Source organism: Callospermophilus lateralis, chromosome 19, assembly GCF_048772815.1.
Source record: "Callospermophilus lateralis isolate mCalLat2 chromosome 19, mCalLat2.hap1, whole genome shotgun sequence".
NCBI lineage: Eukaryota > Metazoa > Chordata > Mammalia > Rodentia > Sciuridae > Callospermophilus > Callospermophilus lateralis.
The window spans coordinates 10722218-10741824 of NC_135323.1; the positions used below are offsets into that span (position 1 = coordinate 10722218).

The 19607-nt window shown below is 40.8% G+C and overlaps 1 protein-coding gene across 9 annotated transcripts in view; it reads left to right on the top strand.

Moving 5' to 3' along the window:
* Positions 1-19607, top strand: part of Mrtfb (myocardin related transcription factor B) — a 236746-nt gene that overhangs the window by 200196 nt on the left and 16943 nt on the right. For 7 of the 9 annotated variants that reach the window (XR_013089462.2, XR_013089461.2, XM_076840859.2 and 4 more), the window contains 5 exons: positions 72-147; positions 1676-1837; positions 3213-3391; positions 10120-10257; positions 16348-16595. Coding sequence is in view for 7 of the 9 variants with exons in the window: in XM_076840859.2 (XP_076696974.1) it covers positions 72-147; positions 1676-1837; positions 3213-3391; positions 10120-10257; positions 16348-16595 (803 nt within the window). In the remaining 2 variants the exon portion in view is untranslated. The remainder of the gene's footprint in view (positions 1-71; positions 148-1675; positions 1838-3212; positions 3392-10119; positions 10258-16347; positions 16596-19607) is intronic. The other 2 variants (XM_076840862.2, XM_076840865.2) reach the window with 2 other exon arrangements.

The following is a 19607-nucleotide window of genomic DNA, read 5'->3' on the forward strand; positions in this document are numbered from 1 at the left end:
TTGAAAAAAATTAAAATAAATCATAAATAACTTATGATAAGACTTTTACCATTTTTCCCCCGCCCACAAAGACTGAAAACTTTTTGAAACACAAGATACGGAGTCGACCAGATCGTTCTGAACTTGTCAGGATGCACATTTTAGAAGGTAAAGGTTTTTTTCTGCTTATTTTGTTGCGTTTCTCAAGCAGTAGGAAAGCCTCCATAGCTATTTATTCCAATTATAATAACTGTTTGCCCCCACCCCAGGCTGACATTCTCCAAATTGGATAGAAATGCTAAAATTCTGTGTTATATACAGGGCAGGGTTTGAATCTCCAAGTAAACAATTGATGGATGGCTTTCCCACCAGCTGGTGCCTCCTCTGTTCTGTTTTGGGCAGACATTTTTTGATCCAGAGAGTTTCTTTATCATTGAGGAACATGTGCTCTACTCATGAAGTCATAGAGGGCATCAACAGGTCTAACCCCAGAATTTAGCTATGACCTTGTTTATGTCCACCTGGCTCAACTCCTCACTGCAACTTACCTAAAATATCCATCCTGATATGAAAATTACCATAAACACCCCTACCAACGCACAGAAAGTAAGTGATCTAACCTCATCACTTAGGGTCCTTGGAGGAACAGTTGCATTCCATTCTTGCTAAACACATGGTTCAGGCCTAGGTACTTATCCTCTCTAAAGATAGAGATGCTAGCTTTCAAGAATGTTCTACCAAAAAGTCCCAAATTACATTTTCTTTCAGTGTTTTGCTTCTCTATTGAAATTAGGGGCTTAATCCTGTGATAGTTGTGTCTAAGACTTCTTAAATATCTAGAGCCAATTATCCAGTAGAAAGAAGATCTGTTCTATATAGGCCTGATTAGAATTAGAATTAGGTTGATTTTACAGAAAGTATTAGATTATAGCTTAATATGAGGAATAACCATATTAAAGGCCAGACACTTGTCCAAAAATGAAATCTTAGAGGTGTTCATCCACTGGCCAGCATAGTAGAAACCGAGAGAGAGCAAGACAAATAGATGCCTGCCTTCCTGGAGTTTGTGTTCATAGTGGGGGAGAGAGAGAATGAACTAACAAAACTTGTGAAATTACAGACTATGAACAGGTTTTTTGTGAAAGAGAACATCCAGGATGACACTACATAGGATACCATGAAGAAGTTCCAAATATGCTGGGCACAGTGACATATCTGTAATCCCAGCAACTCAAGAGGCTAAGCCAGGAGGATCTCAAGTTCAAAGCCAGCCTCAGCAACTTAGCAAGGCCCTATCTCAAAATAAAATCTATCAAGGATTGGGAATGTGGCTCAGTATCAAGTGCCCCTGAGATCAGAAGGTACCAAAAATCAAAGAAGTTCCAAGTACCAAGCTGGTCTCTACCACTCCAAGTAGGGTCTCCTTCAGCCTAAAGCTCCTACTATTAAGTGAACAATAGCAGTAGTCCATATTTCCCTAATGGCCATGTTAATTCAAGTCTGTGGGCATCCATTTGTATAGATAGGTAAATGTCTGTAGAGCTAACAGACTGTATGCTAGTGCATTCTTAAACAGATTGTTCTCTTTCCATAAAGATGATAACTCCTAAATATGTTGAAATCTGTTTAGTGAGTTGACTTGAAATAACATCATGAAAGAGTAATTCAAGTAATGGTTAAAACTTTCCTCTTTTAGAAACATTTGCTGAGCCATCCCTGCAAGCTACTCAGATGAAGTTGAAAAGAGCTCGACTAGCTGATGATCTGAATGAAAAGATTGCACAAAGGCCGGGACCTATGGAGCTGGTGGAGAAGAACATTCTTGCTGTGGACTCTGGTGTCAAGGAGGCAATGATAGGCAAGAGCAGACTTCACCGTCTTCTGGGAGAGGGTTGGAGCTCTAGAGGAAAGGCCAGCGCTTAACTAGAAATTAACACTTACAGTAATTCTTATTACTATTATCTTACCACTAATTAGGTTAGCATCTGCTACCAGTTAACTCAGAGTCCCCTTTTATGATTGAGGTTTAAGCCTGCTGTTATTTCATTATCACATTTTCTAGGTTAAATCACTATATTATACTATTTAGGATGTATAATATTTTTACAAACTTTTCATTGTTTTATTTTCTATTTTCTTCTAGAAAAGATAGCTTGTTCAGGAAGGAGAATAGCAGATGAATATGGATGTATTCTTTCAATGGTAGTAGTTATCTGTCCACTTTATCCTGGTCTTATCATATTTACTGATTTTTGTTTTGTTTTTCCCTGGTGCTGGGGATTGAACACAGGGTCTGCACTTCTTATGCATGTGCTCTTCTACTGAACTACACCCCCACCTCCAGTATTACTCTTTCTGGTATAAGCGTTAGTGGAGAAAAATCCTTTCAAGAATAATGCTACTTATTCTGTAAGCAATATTGAAAAGATACTGTCCTATCTTAAAAACTATAGCTTCCCTTAGACCTGGGCTTTTCATATTTTACATTAGTGTCTAACACATTGGCAATTTATACTCGGAATTCTCAGACAAGTATGACTCTTTTCAGTTTTGGAAATTGCCCCTCAGAAAATATGAGAATCTAGCTGGGCTTTTCCTTGAAATGGGAGCTTCTCAATTGATACCCTGTAACAACCTCGTTTTCTCCATTGCCTTTTTTTTTTTTTAAAGAGAATTTTTTTTTTAATATTTTTTAGTTATCGGCAGACACATCTTTGCTTGAAATCTTTGCTTGTATGTGGTGCTGAGGATTGAACCCGGGTCGCACGCATGCCAGGCGAGCGCGCTACCGCTTGAGCCACATCCCCAGCAGCCTTATGTTTTTTAGTACTTGAATTACACGATGAGGTCCAGACAAGGTCTACTCATTGCCTTCAGCTGTTGTATCTCAATCTTCTTTTTCCTTCCCTTTTTTAATCTATTGGTGGACAAGACAGGTTTGTATTGTCCTCTAGCATGCCTCATTCTGCATTTTCCTGATTGCATTTGCATTCCCAGATGTCATAAAAAATATTCCTATCCCTGTGTTTCCTGAAACTGATAGTTAGATCCATTTTTCCTCCCTTCCCACAGAATACATCACAGGTAGTGGTGTGTGCTTCCACTGGGAAGTTTTTTATATTCAGTTGTAATTTAAGAGCTTCTCAATTCTTCTGGGAAATAGTGTTCCTCCTCTTTCATAGTAAGCTTGATATTCCAGGGCCTTTGTGAGTTAACATTCATTTCTTCCTCAGGTGTTGGGAAGGACGACTATCCCCACACTCAGGGTGATTTCTCATTTGATGAAGACAGCAGTGACGCTTTATCTCCAGACCAGCCAGCGAGCCAGGAATCACAGGGGTCAGCCGCATCCCCGAGTGAGCCAAAAGTTAGTGAATCCCCATCTCCTGTGACTACAAACACTCCAGCCCAGGTATTATTTTTCTGGTTTTGACCCCTAAAAAAGTTTCCTGTTTTTTATATAGTGTATAAAGCAATGCATTTTTATCAGGAGAAAAATGAAAGGTTAAAAAAAATACTTTTCAGCACTATGAATGCTGTTTTCAGTGATAATCTTACCTATTATTTCTGCTGTACATACACATTTTGCAACTTGCTTTTTAAAAACCTCAACATTTCCTGACATGTGTTTTCACATAAGATTTTTTTCTATTATTGTGCAACAGATCTCAACTTTTTTTTAAATAGCAAAACTAAAATTTTATACCCAAAAACAACTCTTCCATTCCCATGTGTCTTCTGCTCTGTGAGCTACGACTACTCAACATACCTTATAACAGTGGGATCCTACATTGTTTGTCTTATTTCACTTACCATAATGTCCTCAAGGTTCACTCATGTTGCAGCATGTAACAGGATCTCCTTCTTTCTTAAAAACTGAATAATATTCCATCTTTGGAGAAGTGTCTATTAAAGTCTTATCCCCATTTTTAAATCAGGTTTCTTGCTGTGCTGAATTGAAATTCTCTAGGTATTCTAGGTATTAATCCTCTGCCAGATATATGGTTTCATGTGGTTGGAAACGCTTCCTCCCTTGGATTGCTTCTTCACTCTGTTGCTTTTGGTGCAGTCCTTAGATTTGGTTTACTCCCATTGTCTGTTTTTATTTTGTTGCCTGTGCTTTGGTCACATCTAAAACATCATTGCCAACGTCATTAAGCTTTCCTGTTTTCTCCTCATTGGATGGGCTTGGCACCCTGTTGAAGGTCATTTGACCATGTACAGGAGGGTGGACTTCTGGGTTTTGTTCGGTTCTGTTCCACTGATCTCCATCGTCTGTCTTCAGGCCAGTATCACTCTTTTGTAGCAAGTTTGAAATCAGAAAGTGTGAGAACTCTACCCTTTGTTCCTCTTCTGGAGTAGAGTTCTTTGAAATTCCATATGAATCTTAGTATAAACTTTTTTTCAGGGAAAATTCTCCTTTTTGAAGATTCTGTTGAGTTTTAATATATTCAGAGTTGTACAACTAACACCCCAAAAAATCCACACCCATTAGCAGTGTTGCACCTTTACTCCTCCACCCAAGCCTGGGAAACCATGCTTTCTGTCCAATTTGCCTTTTGTAGGCAGTGCATATAAACAGTTATATACTATGTGACCTTTATGACAGATTTCTTTCACTTTTAGTGAAATGTTGTGACGATCCAGCCATGAGATGGCTGAGAATCCACCCAGGGCTTTGCTACTGAGCTACACACCTGGCTTTGAGAATTGAGTGTTTTAATTGGATTGTTGTTGTTTCTGACATTGAATTCATTTGTTTAGAAACTATTTGAGCACCTATGTCAGATATTATTTTAGCACATGCAAAGGAATCTAATGAATATTTTGATAATTTCATTGGAAATTAACATTTTTTAATGAATATTCATATTTGCTGGTTTGACAAGAATTCCTATGGTGCACATCATTTGTTCTTCATCTCTCCTTATAGTGTTGGGCCTTACTATTGAACTGCTTAATAGAAGTAGTCCAGTACAGCAAAACATGCTCTTCATGCTCTTATATTGTAAGCACTATAGAACTAATTTGGAAAGGAATTTAAGAATTATCTACTTAACCCCTTGCATAAAAGGCAGCCTGAGTTCACAGAGGTGTAGAGTTTGGAGAGCAAACTTTTTTCATCATTTCTTCCTGCTTGTGAGCATCTATTAGGAAAAGTGTCTTTCAGTATTAATTTCTTTATTGCTTTCATTTGTTGTCTCTGTGCCTCCAACTAAAATGTGAGCTTATTACAAGAGGGATCTTGATTCTCAGAGGACTAGAAGAAGTCCTTGGAGGGATGTGTATGTGTTCAACAGCTAGCACAGGGCCTGGTGCAGAAAGATACTCAGAAAACTCAAGCAGTAGTTCAGACTGATGCTACTTGTGGAATGCTGTCGAAATTTCTGTTCTCCTTCCATATGAGTGGAGAGAAAATCCTCCTACCAAAGCTCACAGGCAAGAGACTCTGGGCCTGGAAGAAGGATGAGGGTCAGTGACCAGCCCCTGATGGGTTTTCACGTATTTGCTGCACCCTGGTTTGAGCTTTAAAAATAAAGCTAAAAAGAATGTCAAGTATGCAAGAAAATACCATAAAAAGTTCTCATCCATTTGGGTTGTCTGTTCTCGGAGTAGGTCAGGATGTCAGATGGCTATTAGTATGACCTTAGTGACACAAAATTTTTGTCATCTGTCGGCGGCTTCACTATAGTACTGCCTGCATAAGAGGTTATCATTCTCCTTTCCCGTGTATTGCTTATATCATTGCATTTTTTCCTTTGCAACTTGGCTGAAGACAAAGTTATTAGTAACAGGCTTTAACCAGAGGGAGTCACACCCAATGCTGACATTCCAGAATTATTTGAAGAAAAATAGAAATGGCTTTTTTTTCATTGAATAAATATGAAAAGCCGGGCATGGTTGCACACGCCTATAATCCCAGTGACTTGGAAGGCTGAGGCAGGAGGATTGCGAGTTCAAACCTAGCATCAGCAACTTATCAAGGCCCTGGGGATGTGATTAAGTGCCCCTGGATGCTAATGAGGCACACACACTAAGGCTTGGGTCAGTCCTGAACTGAGGCTTTCAAGCCTTCGGAGTACCCCACAAGGATGTAGGTCCAATTCCCAATACAATGAAAAAAAATGTAGGATGAATAACAGTATCCACAGAACAGTATCCAAATATTAAAAACACCCTTTACCCAAAAGTTTTACATACAACACCTAGGTAAAGAACCAGTTTTTCAGGCACTTCTCTTGCACTCCTACAACCAAAATGCTAATGACCTAGCAATACAAAAAACTATTTTGAAGTAGGCATTTCTGTATGGTCTGTAACACCAAAACTGTTCCTGGATTACTCCATTCTGCTCAAACTACAACTAGAAAGGAATTTACCCAAATATTAATGGAATATACATCAGAAATTGGAGCTCAGCTTATTTTATGCTTAAGCAACTTTGAACAATGGAAAGCTGTAGAAAATTAAAAATGGCTGTAGCTACATGTGAAGTGGTTACACTGGTCCTTTCAATACAGAGATTCTTAGCAAGTTCTTAAGCCCTTAAATTAATCATTTGTTATAAATACAGTATTGTTTAACCGTAACCATTACCTAATGGGATTTATGTGAAGTTTAGTAGTGCTGAAAGAAGCTTGTTGATCAACTATTCAGTGTATTTTCGGGGATATACACTTAGGAGCCTTTCATAAATTTTTTCCCATTGTGCCAAGTAACACTCAGGTATATGACCTTTTGTCAAATGTAGAAATCTTAGGTTTAAGCTAAAAAGGAAAGTAAGCAGAGTCTACAGCAAGCCATATGCACATATATTAAATAATCAAAGTTAGGTGAACTTTGATCACAAGTACTTACCAATAAGGACCTTTGATCACAAGTACTTACCAATAAGGACCTGAATAAGACATAGACTCCATTATTACCCCTTTGGTTATGCTGCCTCTTACAGTTTCACAGTAGAGGCTGGAAAATCTGTCTCATTCCAAGTTTTAACTCAATTTTCTGCAACTAAAAGCGAACTACCTAGAATAGTGCATTATGCAGAAAAGACCTCACCTATTTATAATGATGAATCTTCATTGAAATGATAAAACATGCTGAGCACTCACTGTGAGGCAGACACTAAGCTGCTTGCTTTGAATGTATTACCTATCATGCAAAAGGGGCATCTGATTCACTGAGGGTTCAAATTAATGACCATTTTCTCATTAGACCAATAGTTCAAGATTATTTTCCAACACTGCTATAGTTTGGGTCTGGAATGTCCCCCAAAGCAAAGTCTTGGTCATCAGCCCGTGGAACTATTGAAACCTGGGAGTTTGCTTATCTAATATTGGCTAATAATATGTGATTTCAGTAATTCAGAGGGGGTAGAGCTCTAAAGTAGCATTTCAAAAATATATTTTTCGTTGTAAATAGACACAATAACTATTTTTTATGTGGTGCTGAGAATCAAACCCAGTGCCTCACACATGCTGGGCAAGTGTTCTACCATTGAACCACAACCCCAGCCCTAAAGTAGCATTTTTTTTTTTAAATGTGACTATATTTGGTATTAAGATAGAATGTCATGGCAGGCTATGGTGAGACACCTGTAATGCCAGACACTCGGAAGGACTGCAAGTTCAAGGCCCACCTGGACAACTTAGCAAGACCCTGTCTCAAAATAAAGTGAAGGTTGGGAGTGTGGCTTAGTGGTAGAACACCCCAGTACCATATAGCAGGGCAATGGAAGGAAATGTCCAATTCTGTGGTAACTACAAAGAAAATATCTATAGAATTTATGTAAAAGGGCAGGAGAAGGGAATCAAAACAAGTCACTACAAAGTCAACCAAATACATAGATGGAAAGACATCCTGTATTTTTAAGGTATTAATACTACCCAAAGCAATCTACAGATTCAATATAATCCCTATTTTTATAGGAATTATAAGTTTTGGCAGAAAAAGTCAAGGGACCTGAAAAAAAATTTTTTTTTTAAATGTTGACAGTCTTACCTTTTTTAAATTTTAAACTCACTACAGAGCTATAGTAATTAAAATAATATGGTACGAGCAGAATCACTGGTATTCAGAGGTGTGGAATAGAGCAGAGAACTAAGAAACTTTGACATTCATTTTCAGATGATCTTTTACAAAGGTATGAAGACTATCCAATGTGGAAAAGACAGTCTCTACAACAAATGGTACTGGGAAAACTGGATATCCACAGGCAGAGGATGAAATTATACTATATTTATCCCAGCATCAAACACAAAAATTAACTCAAAATGTAAGAGCAAAAACTATAAAAACTCTTAGAGGAAAAATCTTTGATACTAGTTTTGGCAATGATTTCTTGGATTTGACATTAAGGCAACAAAAGTGAAGACAGACAATTGGTTTTTGTACAAAAGTTATTACTTTTGATAAAGAGTAGTATCAGGAATTGGGAAAGAATATTTCAAAACCATATATCAGGGCTGGGGGTTGTGGCTCAGTGGAAGAGTGCTCACTGAGACATGTGCAAGGCCCCGAGTTCGATCCTCAGCACCACACACACACAAAAAAAATACCAGTAAATAAGATAAAGGTATTGTGTCCAACTACAACTAAAAAATAAATATCTAAACATTTTTAAAAAATATATATATAAATTTTTCAAAATTCAAACATTTGGTTCTACTTCATGTGCTGGTTATATAACAGTTAAGGAATGAGTTTTCCCCTTTGTGAAAATGAACCTAGAGATAAGTATACTCATTTCCAAAAATTATGCAAGATAGGAAAACAAGATCCTCTAACAAGTTGTCAAGACATCACCTTTCATCTGGTGTGTAAGTTTGGTTGGTCAGAGGTTCGTTGAGGAACTGGACATCTCAGGCTTGTTTAGGGGCAGAACTCTGCTGGAACATGAGGATAAAGTCTCTTAGATGAGTCCTTTACCTCCTGAAATGAAATAGAGTACAGACATCTTTACAAAGTATACTCATTTATATTGTCAATAATTACTTAAAAGCTGAAGTCAGTAGCAAAACCTCAAGGAGAAAACAGACATGGGCATGCACTATTAATGGCAGCCTCACACACACGGTCTCAGTTGGGCTGGAAAACGTAACCTAGCTGAGTAAAGCCAAAAGGATAACTGAATATTTGTTGAGTAACTATGTGCCAAGTTTCTATTTCTTGCTGCTAATAAAAATAAATGACCTGAAAACTCATTAAGAAGAATATAGTTTGCTATTTTACAACCCAAATACTTAAATAGGAGTATGAGTTTGACTGTTGGTGTAATGAATTTGAGAGTTGTTTGGGGAAGTGAAAGTGAAAAAACGAAGACTTTTTCTTTAAGATAAAACAGGTAATAAGTAAGTCCAAGTAATAGCAACATATGACATTCAGCTGATTTATCGTAATGTAATCTATTTAAAGGAGATTGCTAGTAAGGATTGATAAAGCCCTTTCCTTCTGTGGCTTTCTGTGTTGATCTATGGGCTCCATATTGAGATTCAGTAGCTGTTGTTTGGACCTGGGAAACAAAGCAGCTTTTCATTTCGAGATGGCATTGTCAGAAAAACAAGTCAGTCTTGCCAGAAGATATCCTCAACTCTTCTCTTGGAAGAAACAGGGCAATGTGGTTCATGAGAGTGCTAGTCAGGCTTGCAGATGGGAGTTGGAGAGCACGTTTAAGGACTCACAGGTGGAGTGGGCCTCCATGAAGAGATGCTGCCCAGTGTGGGAACAGGGCATGGATCCTTTGGGCTCTGCAACAAAGACAAAAATACCATATCAGTATTTTTAGAATTGGCCAGGGTTAGTGTGACCGGTCTAGCAAGAAAACCTTCATAAATACCATATATTGTTTTGATCATTTTTACAATCTTGGACTTTTTTTCCTGCCAGAAAAGGGTGTTCTCTGAGAAAAACTAGAGTTTAGTCACTCTAACCTTATTTAGCTTCAGCCACTCAGTGTTACAGGGGCAAAGACTGAATAACTGGCTCCAGTGAGGTAAAGCATCTTGTTCCATCATCCGGATATCAGACAATAGTATATTTTTCCTTTGTTTCTAATGAGGTCATTCCTTTTTAATTCTGACTCTTCTATTTTTTATGGTCACTGATTTCACAAACTTGTTCCTTTTCTGCCTTTTCCACCAGTTTACTTCAGTGTCCCCAGCAGTTCCTGAATTCTTGAAAACTCCTCCAGCTGTGGACCAGCCTCCCACAAGATCCACTGCTCCTGTCCTCCCCACGAACACTGTGTCCTCAGCAAAACCTGGCCCAGCACTGGTGAAGGTGGGTACTCTGGTGCACAGCCTTGCAGAGCTTATTGCACTTCTGTCTGGAGTCCGGACAAAACACGGAAGCATCACCCGAGCTTCCCAACCTGCCTTTGAGCCGGAAGCCTTGAAAACTAACCCATGAAAGCCTAGGTAGACCGGGGCCTTCATTTGAAACTGCCACAGTTAACACAAGACCTGTTGTTCTATAGTCACAGAAAAAGGGCACAGAATTTGGCCTACATAAAACTGCTGGGGCAGAGTGGCAAGGCTTCAGGAATCCCTTCATCAGCAGTTCCAAGTTCTGCCACTGAGGCTACAGAGATGAAATGGGGGGCACAGTAAGATGGAGTTGCTTCAGCACAGCACTTGAGACTCAAAACCTCACAAACAGATGTCTTTAAGGCAGCATGGTTTGGAACTTGGTGTACAAGGTTGATCTCCGTGGTATTTTGGATAGATTACGTGACAGACTAAAGGTTTTAGAGAAGCAAATGTTTTTTCATTTAGCAGATTTGGCCAGATGAAGCTTGGTTTGTTCTCAGATAAGCTTTAGATTTGTGGCTCTGTTCCCTGCATTTATTGGTCAGAGTGAATCGGAATAAATCCCAAGAAAGAAAATTTGACAGTACCTTTTTGAACTTCTTAATGAAATAGATGGGGAGAGTAAACTGAGGAACAGTCTAAACATTTCCTAGGTAGCTTGTGCCAAAACTGCCAGAATACATATCTCAGCCCTTTAGGACTGAAGAGGGACATTAGAGAGTTAGGCAATCTCTCCCTGGGGTCCAGAGGCAGCAAGAAGCCACAAGGCCAGGAAGGGGCCGGGCCACCTCCCACATTTGGGTTCAACCTTCTTCCCGCCTTTGCAGCCTACTGCAACCTCTTCTGAGGCAAGGGAGTAGCTTTCAGACTGGAGTGGCACATACCTCCCATCTCTCTACTGGAGCTTGTCCTTACTGAGAGGCACTCTGTCAGCATGACCAAGTGTCTGTAGCTTTAGGACATACATAAGCATATGTCACCATCTCTGGAAGAGTGATGAGTGACAACTACACCAATAAAATCGGCCCTTGCCACCTCTTCCAGCATCTCTACACACTCTCCACTGACAGCAGAGAGAACGCTCTGAATACCAGCCCATCTTTATCTACTAACAGTGAAAATTAGCTCTCTGCTTCCCCCTCTGAATTTTTGCTTTTCACTGGTGTCTTTCAGGAGGTCTTTGGTTCTAGAGGAGCAGTGCTGTTGGAGAATGTGGATTTCAGCAGTGGAGTAGGGAACCCTAGGACAATGGCAAGAAAGGAAGGACAGATCACGTTAGGAAGTGGACCATGATTCTTTTGGCTCTGCTATGAGGGGAGCTGTCTCCTACCCTCACTTACTAAAAGAACACATGTGCTGCCATTAGGGGTTAGCAGATGGAGCCTTGGATCCACTGGCCATTACGTTTATGAATCCTCCAGGTTGGGTCCCTTTGTAACAATTGTACTCAAAATATACTTAAATTAGTTAAGAGAAATATCTAAACTCCTCTCCACATTGTTAATTTGGCCCTTCTAGAAAGGGCCAAAACCAGAACAAAACAACACCCTCCCTACCCCACGTAGGTGGTAGGCTCCTTCTGGCTAAAGTAACTAAAAGCGTTTAAATACTAATAATTTGGAAATGGGGGAAAAAAAGAGGATTAAAAAGTATCCAGGCTCTGGGCTGGGGCTGTAGGTCAGTGGTAGAGCACCCGCCTCGCACATGTGAGGCACTGGGTTCGATCCTCAGCATCACCTAAAAATGAATAAAGGGGTTGTATTCATCTACAACCTAAAAAAATTTTATAAAGGGTACTAACTTTGTTCCACAGTAAACTGAGTAGTGTCTTAAAGCCTTAACAAGAGTACCAGATAGATATGTGTACATTGCCATTAAGACCCAACTTACCTTGTGGGCTAAAAGAATCAATCACAATTGTTTCCCTAAAGGAAAAACAAAGCTGCAGACATTACCGTCTTGTTGGATCTGATCACCGCTCCTACCCGCAGGTTATAGGTCTCAAGCCACATTTTGAGTATAAATAATCCTTATTAATTTTTTATGATGAGTTTGAAAACACTAAAATCACTGATAATAAAAAATAAGCAGCTCATAGTGAATTAATACTACCGGGTGTACTTAATCAGGCAAAAATGTTTTCTGACAGTGATAAGTACTTCAAGTACCTGGTCATTAAAATGATTTCTGCTTACAGTCATCATTCCTCCATTAGATACTACTTATACCTTCTTTGGTGCCTGCCACTGTTCCGGGTCCTAGGAGATAGATGAAGCAATGAGCAAAAGCCCACCCTTAGAATAAACAGACCACAAAGAATAACACAGGATAGGGAGTGCTGGGGCAAAGGTGTGCTTCTGTTTTAAATAGGGTAGTCTGGTGACTTTGGGATGGAGAGCTGACAGAGGTGAAGGTATAAGCCATGAGTTTATCTGAGAAAGAAGCCAGTACAACTTGGCCAGGGACAACCCAGGATAAAAAGCAAACCCTATAGCTAGGGAGCAGTGAGAACAGAAGGGTTGATCCTATAGCTGTCGGGAGAAGCTGCTGGAGGGCGAGATCTGGAGCGTTACACACCATGGAGGGGCGGCAGCAGAAGCAGAGAACTGATGAAGGTGGCATCTGTCAGGGAAGTCACAAGTGACCGGCTTCTGAGTGGAATTTGAAGGCTAATAAGCTGACAGGGTTTGCCAACAGATTGGCCCTATAGGTAAGAGGGGTCCTGGACCAGTCGCCACTTGTGTCTAAGCAGTGGGGATTACTGTGAAGGGAGGGAGCACACCTGAGTTTGAGGTGCTTAGCAGACACCTTAAGCAGCTAAGGACAAAAAACACAGACGTCATCACTGTATTTGTGTCCCGAAAGCCACAAGAGCCCAGAAAAACTTCCTAGGCTCAATGTAGAGGAAGAGGTGGTACAAGAACTCGGGCATGCCACCAGGGGGACATGGGAAGGGCAGGACAGGCAAAAGAGCCCAACGAGAAGCAGCAAGGAAGTGGGCCAGGGACAAAGCCAAGGGAAACATTAAGGAAGAGGGAGAGAGGAGCTGCGTCAGACACTGCTTTGGGTCTGTCACAATGAGTGCTGCGGTTAGCACCGTCAAAGTTAAGAGAATCTGTTCCTTGGCAACGTCACTTATGTGCTAGAAGCAAAAATTTAGAGAGTGAAAGATTAAAAGGGAGAACTGGAGAGAGTGTCATAGCCTTTTTGAGGACCTCTACTAGAAAGGAAGCCCATAGCTTGACTGGAATGTGGGGCCAAATTGTGTGAGCCCACGGGGAAGAACCAGGAGAGCGGCAGGCATTGCTACGTGATCACTATGTATGGGCAAGGGAACGTTGCCTCAGTCAAAGTGCCGAGGTGCTGGGTGCTGGCTTAAGGCAGCAGCACCCACTGTTGGTTCTCAGCCGCAGGAAAGAAAGCCACCTGCAGTGTCAGGAACAGGTGGGCACTGGGGACGTGAGGAAGCTCTGTGTCAGTCACTTCCTTGGTGTTTAGGAAACAATGCCATCAGGTGACAGTGAGCATGGTAGTAAAGGTTTGAGGAGAGAAGATAGATGGCAGTATTCTAGAAGAGTAGGAAAATAATGGGATTAAAACAAGGTAGTAGAATGGTCAGGTGGCACTGACCAGCCATTGAAGTTGATGGTTGTGAATTTAAAGGGAGATGGGTTGAAGTGTTTTGCCTGCAGCACTTCCACCTCCGTGAGTACAGGCATGGCATGAACCAACAGTTCTCACTAGTCTTCCACCCTGCTACAGGGACAGTTGACAATGTCTAGAGACATTTCTGGTTGTCACAGCATCAGGAAAGGGTGGCTACCAGCATCTGTTGGAGAGAGGCCGGGGACACTGCTGACCATCTTGCACTGCACAGCATAGCCCCCACAGCCAGTATTACCTGGTTTAAAATTTTGATAGAGCTACTATTGAGAATCCCTAAAGTAAGCAAAGAATCAGGTTAGGGTTTGGGAGGTGAGAGTGGCAAAAGTGGGTGAGGCCTGTGAGTGAAGCGTGGGAGATGGTAAGGAGAGGAGAGCACAGCTGTGTAAAGGTGTGAGTGGAGTGGACTGTAGCCCTCGGTGGCATTGGGGAAATGGAAGTGGCACCTTGGATGGAACAAGTCAACATAACAAGTGGTGGTTATTCAGTTAGGATGCTGGGAGGTAGAAGACATGATCTCAGCTCTAACCAGAAAGAGTGGCTGAGAGAGGAGATGAGCTATCCAGAGGAAGTGAAATCAAGTAACTGATACTAGAATATCGGAGGGTTGTCAGTATGGTTGTTAAAAATCACTGGGAGTAATGACAAGTGTTGGAGAAAGTAAGACAGGAATTGCTGGGTTAAGGACCTGATAAAGAACTGAAAGACAGCGGGTCATGGGGTCCAGTCTGAGAGAGGACGAGTCACGAGGATAAATCCTCTCCATATACTTTTTTTATTTGCAGGGAGAGATGGTACTGGGGATTGAACTCGGGGACACTCAACCACTGAGCCACATGCCCAGCTTTTTTTTTTTTTTTTTTTTTTTTTTTTTAATTGAAAGGGTCTAAGTTGCTTAGCACCTCTCCATTACTGATACTGGCTTTGAACTCGCTATGCTCCTATCTCAGCCTCCCAAGCTGCTGGGATTACAGGTGGGCACTACCGCACCCGGCCACAATTACTTTTTATAAATTCTTACAAGTGTTCAAAATTAGGCTACTAGTTAGATCATGTTATTATAGTGATGTGCTGGTCAGTGTGTAACAGCTTGGCTGAGGTCAGAGAGATTAGTCAAAGCATTTGCCAGTTCTCCTGGTGTAAGTTCCCTCCATCACTGAGTGCATAATTGGGAAAGCTGCATACATTTGGCTCTCGGATCTCACTAACTGTGTTCATAAACTGTTTCGTAATATAGCCACAAAAACCATATGTTGCTGAGTTGTTCTGACAAGGGGAAAATTCTTGAGGAGGACAAAAAGGCACATTTCTAGTAAGCATAGATAATATCATAGGAAGAATATACAAAAGAACATTAGTAGTGACTATTTCTGGTCTAATACACTGTGGCAGTTTTTTGTTTTGGTTTCTTGGGGCTTTTTGTGCAGTTTCCTAATTATATATGAACATATATAACGTGACCAGTCAACATTTAAGTACTTCTCAAATTACTTTTTGTTAAGTTGTGTTGTTACCTAAAGCAACTTAGAAATAATTTCCTAATGATTTTCCATTTTGGGGGGAGGTGGGGTGACCGTTTCCACAGATGAAATTAGTTTATGAATACCGAAAACTACAAAATGATTTGAACCTAGTTTGGATGGTGCACGCCTGTAATCACAGCAGCTCAGGAGACTGAGGCAGGAGGATCACAAGTTCAAAGCCAGCCTCAGCAACTTTAGAGACCCTGTCTCCAATTAAAATATTAAAAAGGGATGGGAACGTGACTCAATGGTTAAATGCCCCCGAGGTCAATCCCTAGTACCCACCCCCAAAAAAAATTTGATAATTTATAAATTAAGAACTACTCAAGAAAAAGTTACGACTCTTAATCATAAGATGAGGGATGCATGGTATCCCACCCCATTTTCAAAGTAAAAATGTAATATGTTTGAAAGGTCTTTAAATTCACATTAAATATTTTAGTTTTTTTTATATTCTGCTTTACTCCCATTAGAATCATTTGTTTTTATATGTTCTCCATATTTAAAAAGAAATTAGTGAAATACACTTAATCTTTTCCCTATTCTGTATTTCACATACAACCCGTTTTTTACTAGGAGATAACATGTGTATACACAGCAGAACCAAAGTGCACGTTTGAGGAATTTAAGGAGGTAATGCTGGACTAAGCATCCAGCCTGCACCCTTAGGGAACAGTGGGGCAGGAGAAAATGCCTTGGTCAATGTAAGTATAGAGATGTTTTTATGGCTCTTGAAATCTATTTAGTATATTGCTTCCCATAGTAAAGTTACAGTGGGTTCTAAGGTACACTGCTTTTTAATCGTTCAGACTCATAGCAGAATCAATTTTATGGAATGACATCTCTTAAAAATATTTTTTCCCCCTCAAAAATAGCAAAGCCATCCCAAGAATCCAAATGACAAACACCGTAGCAAAAAGTGCAAAGATCCTAAACCACGGGTAAAGAAGTTAAAGTACCACCAATACATTCCACCCGATCAGAAAGGTGAGAAGAATGAGCCACAGATGGACTCCAACTACGCCCGCCTGCTCCAGCAGCAGCAGCTGTTCCTGCAGCTGCAGATCCTGAGCCAGCAGCAGCAGCACTACAGCTACCAGACCATCCTGCCTGCACCAATCAAGTACGGGCGCGGTTGATGCACTTATAAAGTGGATTGTATTGGGGGTTTTAGGAGGACCTCAAGTTACCAAAGTTCAGATGTGCTGACTTATTTGTGAGCAGTGATTACTTTCAGTTTGTTATCAAAGCTCACCTCACCATAGTGTCTAAAGTCACACAATGAGAATGGGCTACATTTCAGTGCCAGTTTTGTCCTCTAAAGTAGGGGCTGGGCTTTCACAAGTTAGACATACCTTCTCACAATTATTCATTGAGGAAAGATATGCCTGTTGTATACTCAAAAAGGTATCAGATACTATGAAAACACCTAAGCAACATAAACAACTACAAAGGAGAGATGGGTGTAAACACAGGAGTTTGGTGAGATTGGCAAGATTATGTTCACATGGACAGCTCAGGAACAGGAATGGGTAAGCGATACTGTGTACTGGATGGTAAGGGAAAATGCCTGAATGCATAATGTGATTAAGAAAAGGGAGAGATAATTGAATAGAGTCAGTGTCTGCAGGAATTTGAAGTTGGGCAGAAGATGTGGTAGACAAAGTGGCTCAGGACAGTGGTGGTGCACAAGATTAGGGAACAGACCCAAGAGGACAAAGAGCACAGAATGAAAGGAGCAGGAAACAGGTGAATGGACAGTGAAGGCTTAGATACCCCAGCTATGGAGAAGGAATATGGTTCCCAAGTTTGATCCAATAGTGAGGGACTTAGGGAAGCAAGGCATCTGACACCAAATCCACAGTCGCAGCAAGATGCCCATGGCTTGTTTTGATGATGGAATATAGGAAGTTTCCAGGTGCACATTCCCACTATGTATTTTTATTTGAGTACCAGAAAAAACAAAGAACCTGTCCTCTTCCCTCACTTTCCAGGAAGTAATGCCAGCATTCGACTCTAGAAGACGACACAAAAACCTCATTATAAAGTGTCCTGTGATCTAGCCATTCAGTTTAGGATCACATGATCCATAGAAACTACTTCTGTTCCCTCTTGTAACCTAAGCTTCCCTCCAGAGATAGCCCCCATTTCCTAGGAGAAGGATAGAAACCTACTGACAAGCTTCTCTGTGAAGAAATCTCTCCTTCATATGTGAAGGATTATCAATTCACTATTTTTCTTTGAAAATACAAGTATCTTGAGGAAGATCAGACCTATTAGTAATTGAGGCCTTATTGTGAAGTACATGTCTAAAATATCAGGGCATGGGGATGAATAAAAATTTTTTTGCAGTATATTATTTTAAGAGCTCCAGGCCTAAGGGAGGTGTTAATATTGGAAAGGAACCAGGGAAGGCTACAGAGAGTTAGAACAGTATCCAAGACAACTGCCGCTACTTTACAGCTCCGTCCAGGACCAGGCAGGTACCCTGTACTGCTGCCCTCATTTGTATTGGGCACCAGTAATAACTACCAGTCATGATTACCATCCTTGTTATTTACCACTCAGGATGCTCTAACATTGTGCTTCGTGCCCTGAATCACCACCCTCCCTTAATCCAGTAGGAATTGCTACTCCATTCCTGATGAGGAAACTGTTGAACTAAAAATTCCATTAAAGGATTTTCTTCCAAAATGTCAATGCAACCATCTTTTCTATAATGACGAAGCTTGGCTGCATGGACAGCTTTGTGGATGGGAACTTGCACTAGGATGCCGCTGAGCTCCTCCTATCCTTCCCCGAGGCTCCAGCTCCTTACACACTCCTCCACTACATACCCGGGGAATATGATCCAGGAACGAGAGGAGGAAAGCATACTTGTTTCGTGTATTATTTCACCACAGGAAGCCTGAATTAAGTTCTGTCTAGTTTCTGGATCCTAAAAATGGAGACTCAGTAACACATTGCTTATCTTTACCAAAATCCCATTACAGAAAAACTGAAACTTTACAGTGCCCATAGCAGCGAATTTCACTTGCATCATGTAGCCCTTTGTGCCACAGAAGGAGTAAGCAGCTGGGCCTCAGTTAAAACCACCTTGTCAGGAGACAGAGGCTGCAGAGGGTGGAGAAGGCCCACCACAGTCCTCAGAACCTCAGGTCTCAGACTGCACAGTAGTCACATCTGTCAGCTTCCTCCTCCTCTTCCTCTGAATTCGAGTGAAAATGGATTAACTTATTTCTGTTAAACGTTGAACCAAACCCTGAATCATGGTCCCAAGTATTGTAGAATCTCAACCAAAAAGAATTAGTATCACAAGGGAGCAAAGGGTGGTCCATGGATGAGGATGCTCTTAAGCACAGACACACACACAGTTCATGCAGTACCTCTGACAGTGAAATGTCCTGGGGAAGGCACTAGAGGCTCCTTGGGGAAAACAGGGAATAAAAACAAGGCTGAAAAACACCAATTAAATAAGATGTTTTCGTGACTCCAACATGAGATTTCAAAGTTGTGATTTTAGAAATGAAAATAATACATACTTGTCATTTCATCCAAATTTCAAGAAACTTGATCTCCAAGACTTATTAAGTCTATATTCAACAAAATTCAGGCAGGTTTATAAGACCCCGGGATGAATATCGAGTTAACTGTTGACCGAGCTGCATTAGCTTCCACCACAGGCACCCTGCAGCTCCTGGGACAAGCATGCCAACCCTCACTGGGTCTTCAACTGTTGGGGAGAGGTATGTTGTGGTCACCACAAGCCTCGCAGGTGGAGGAGGTTGAAGAGGGATCAGCTTGATACGGGAAGGATTATAAGGACACGAATACAGCACCTAATACCAGAGCTTGACAGCTGATCCACTAGCTCCTTTCGAATAAAGTCTAACTGTGTCATAAGTGAACACCTGTGCCGAAGTACATACCACCCAGCAAAGGAAGGTCACATCACTAGGACCTCAGAGATCGCCTTTGGGGCTTTCCTTGGTCCCGACTTCTATCTCCATAAATTAGTTCATATACATGCAATCTGACAGTAAACTTACGTACTTAGCTTCTTTTGCTCAGCATTGTTGGTGAAATACATCCTCATGATGCAAATAGCAGTAATGTTTATTTCTGCTTAGTATTC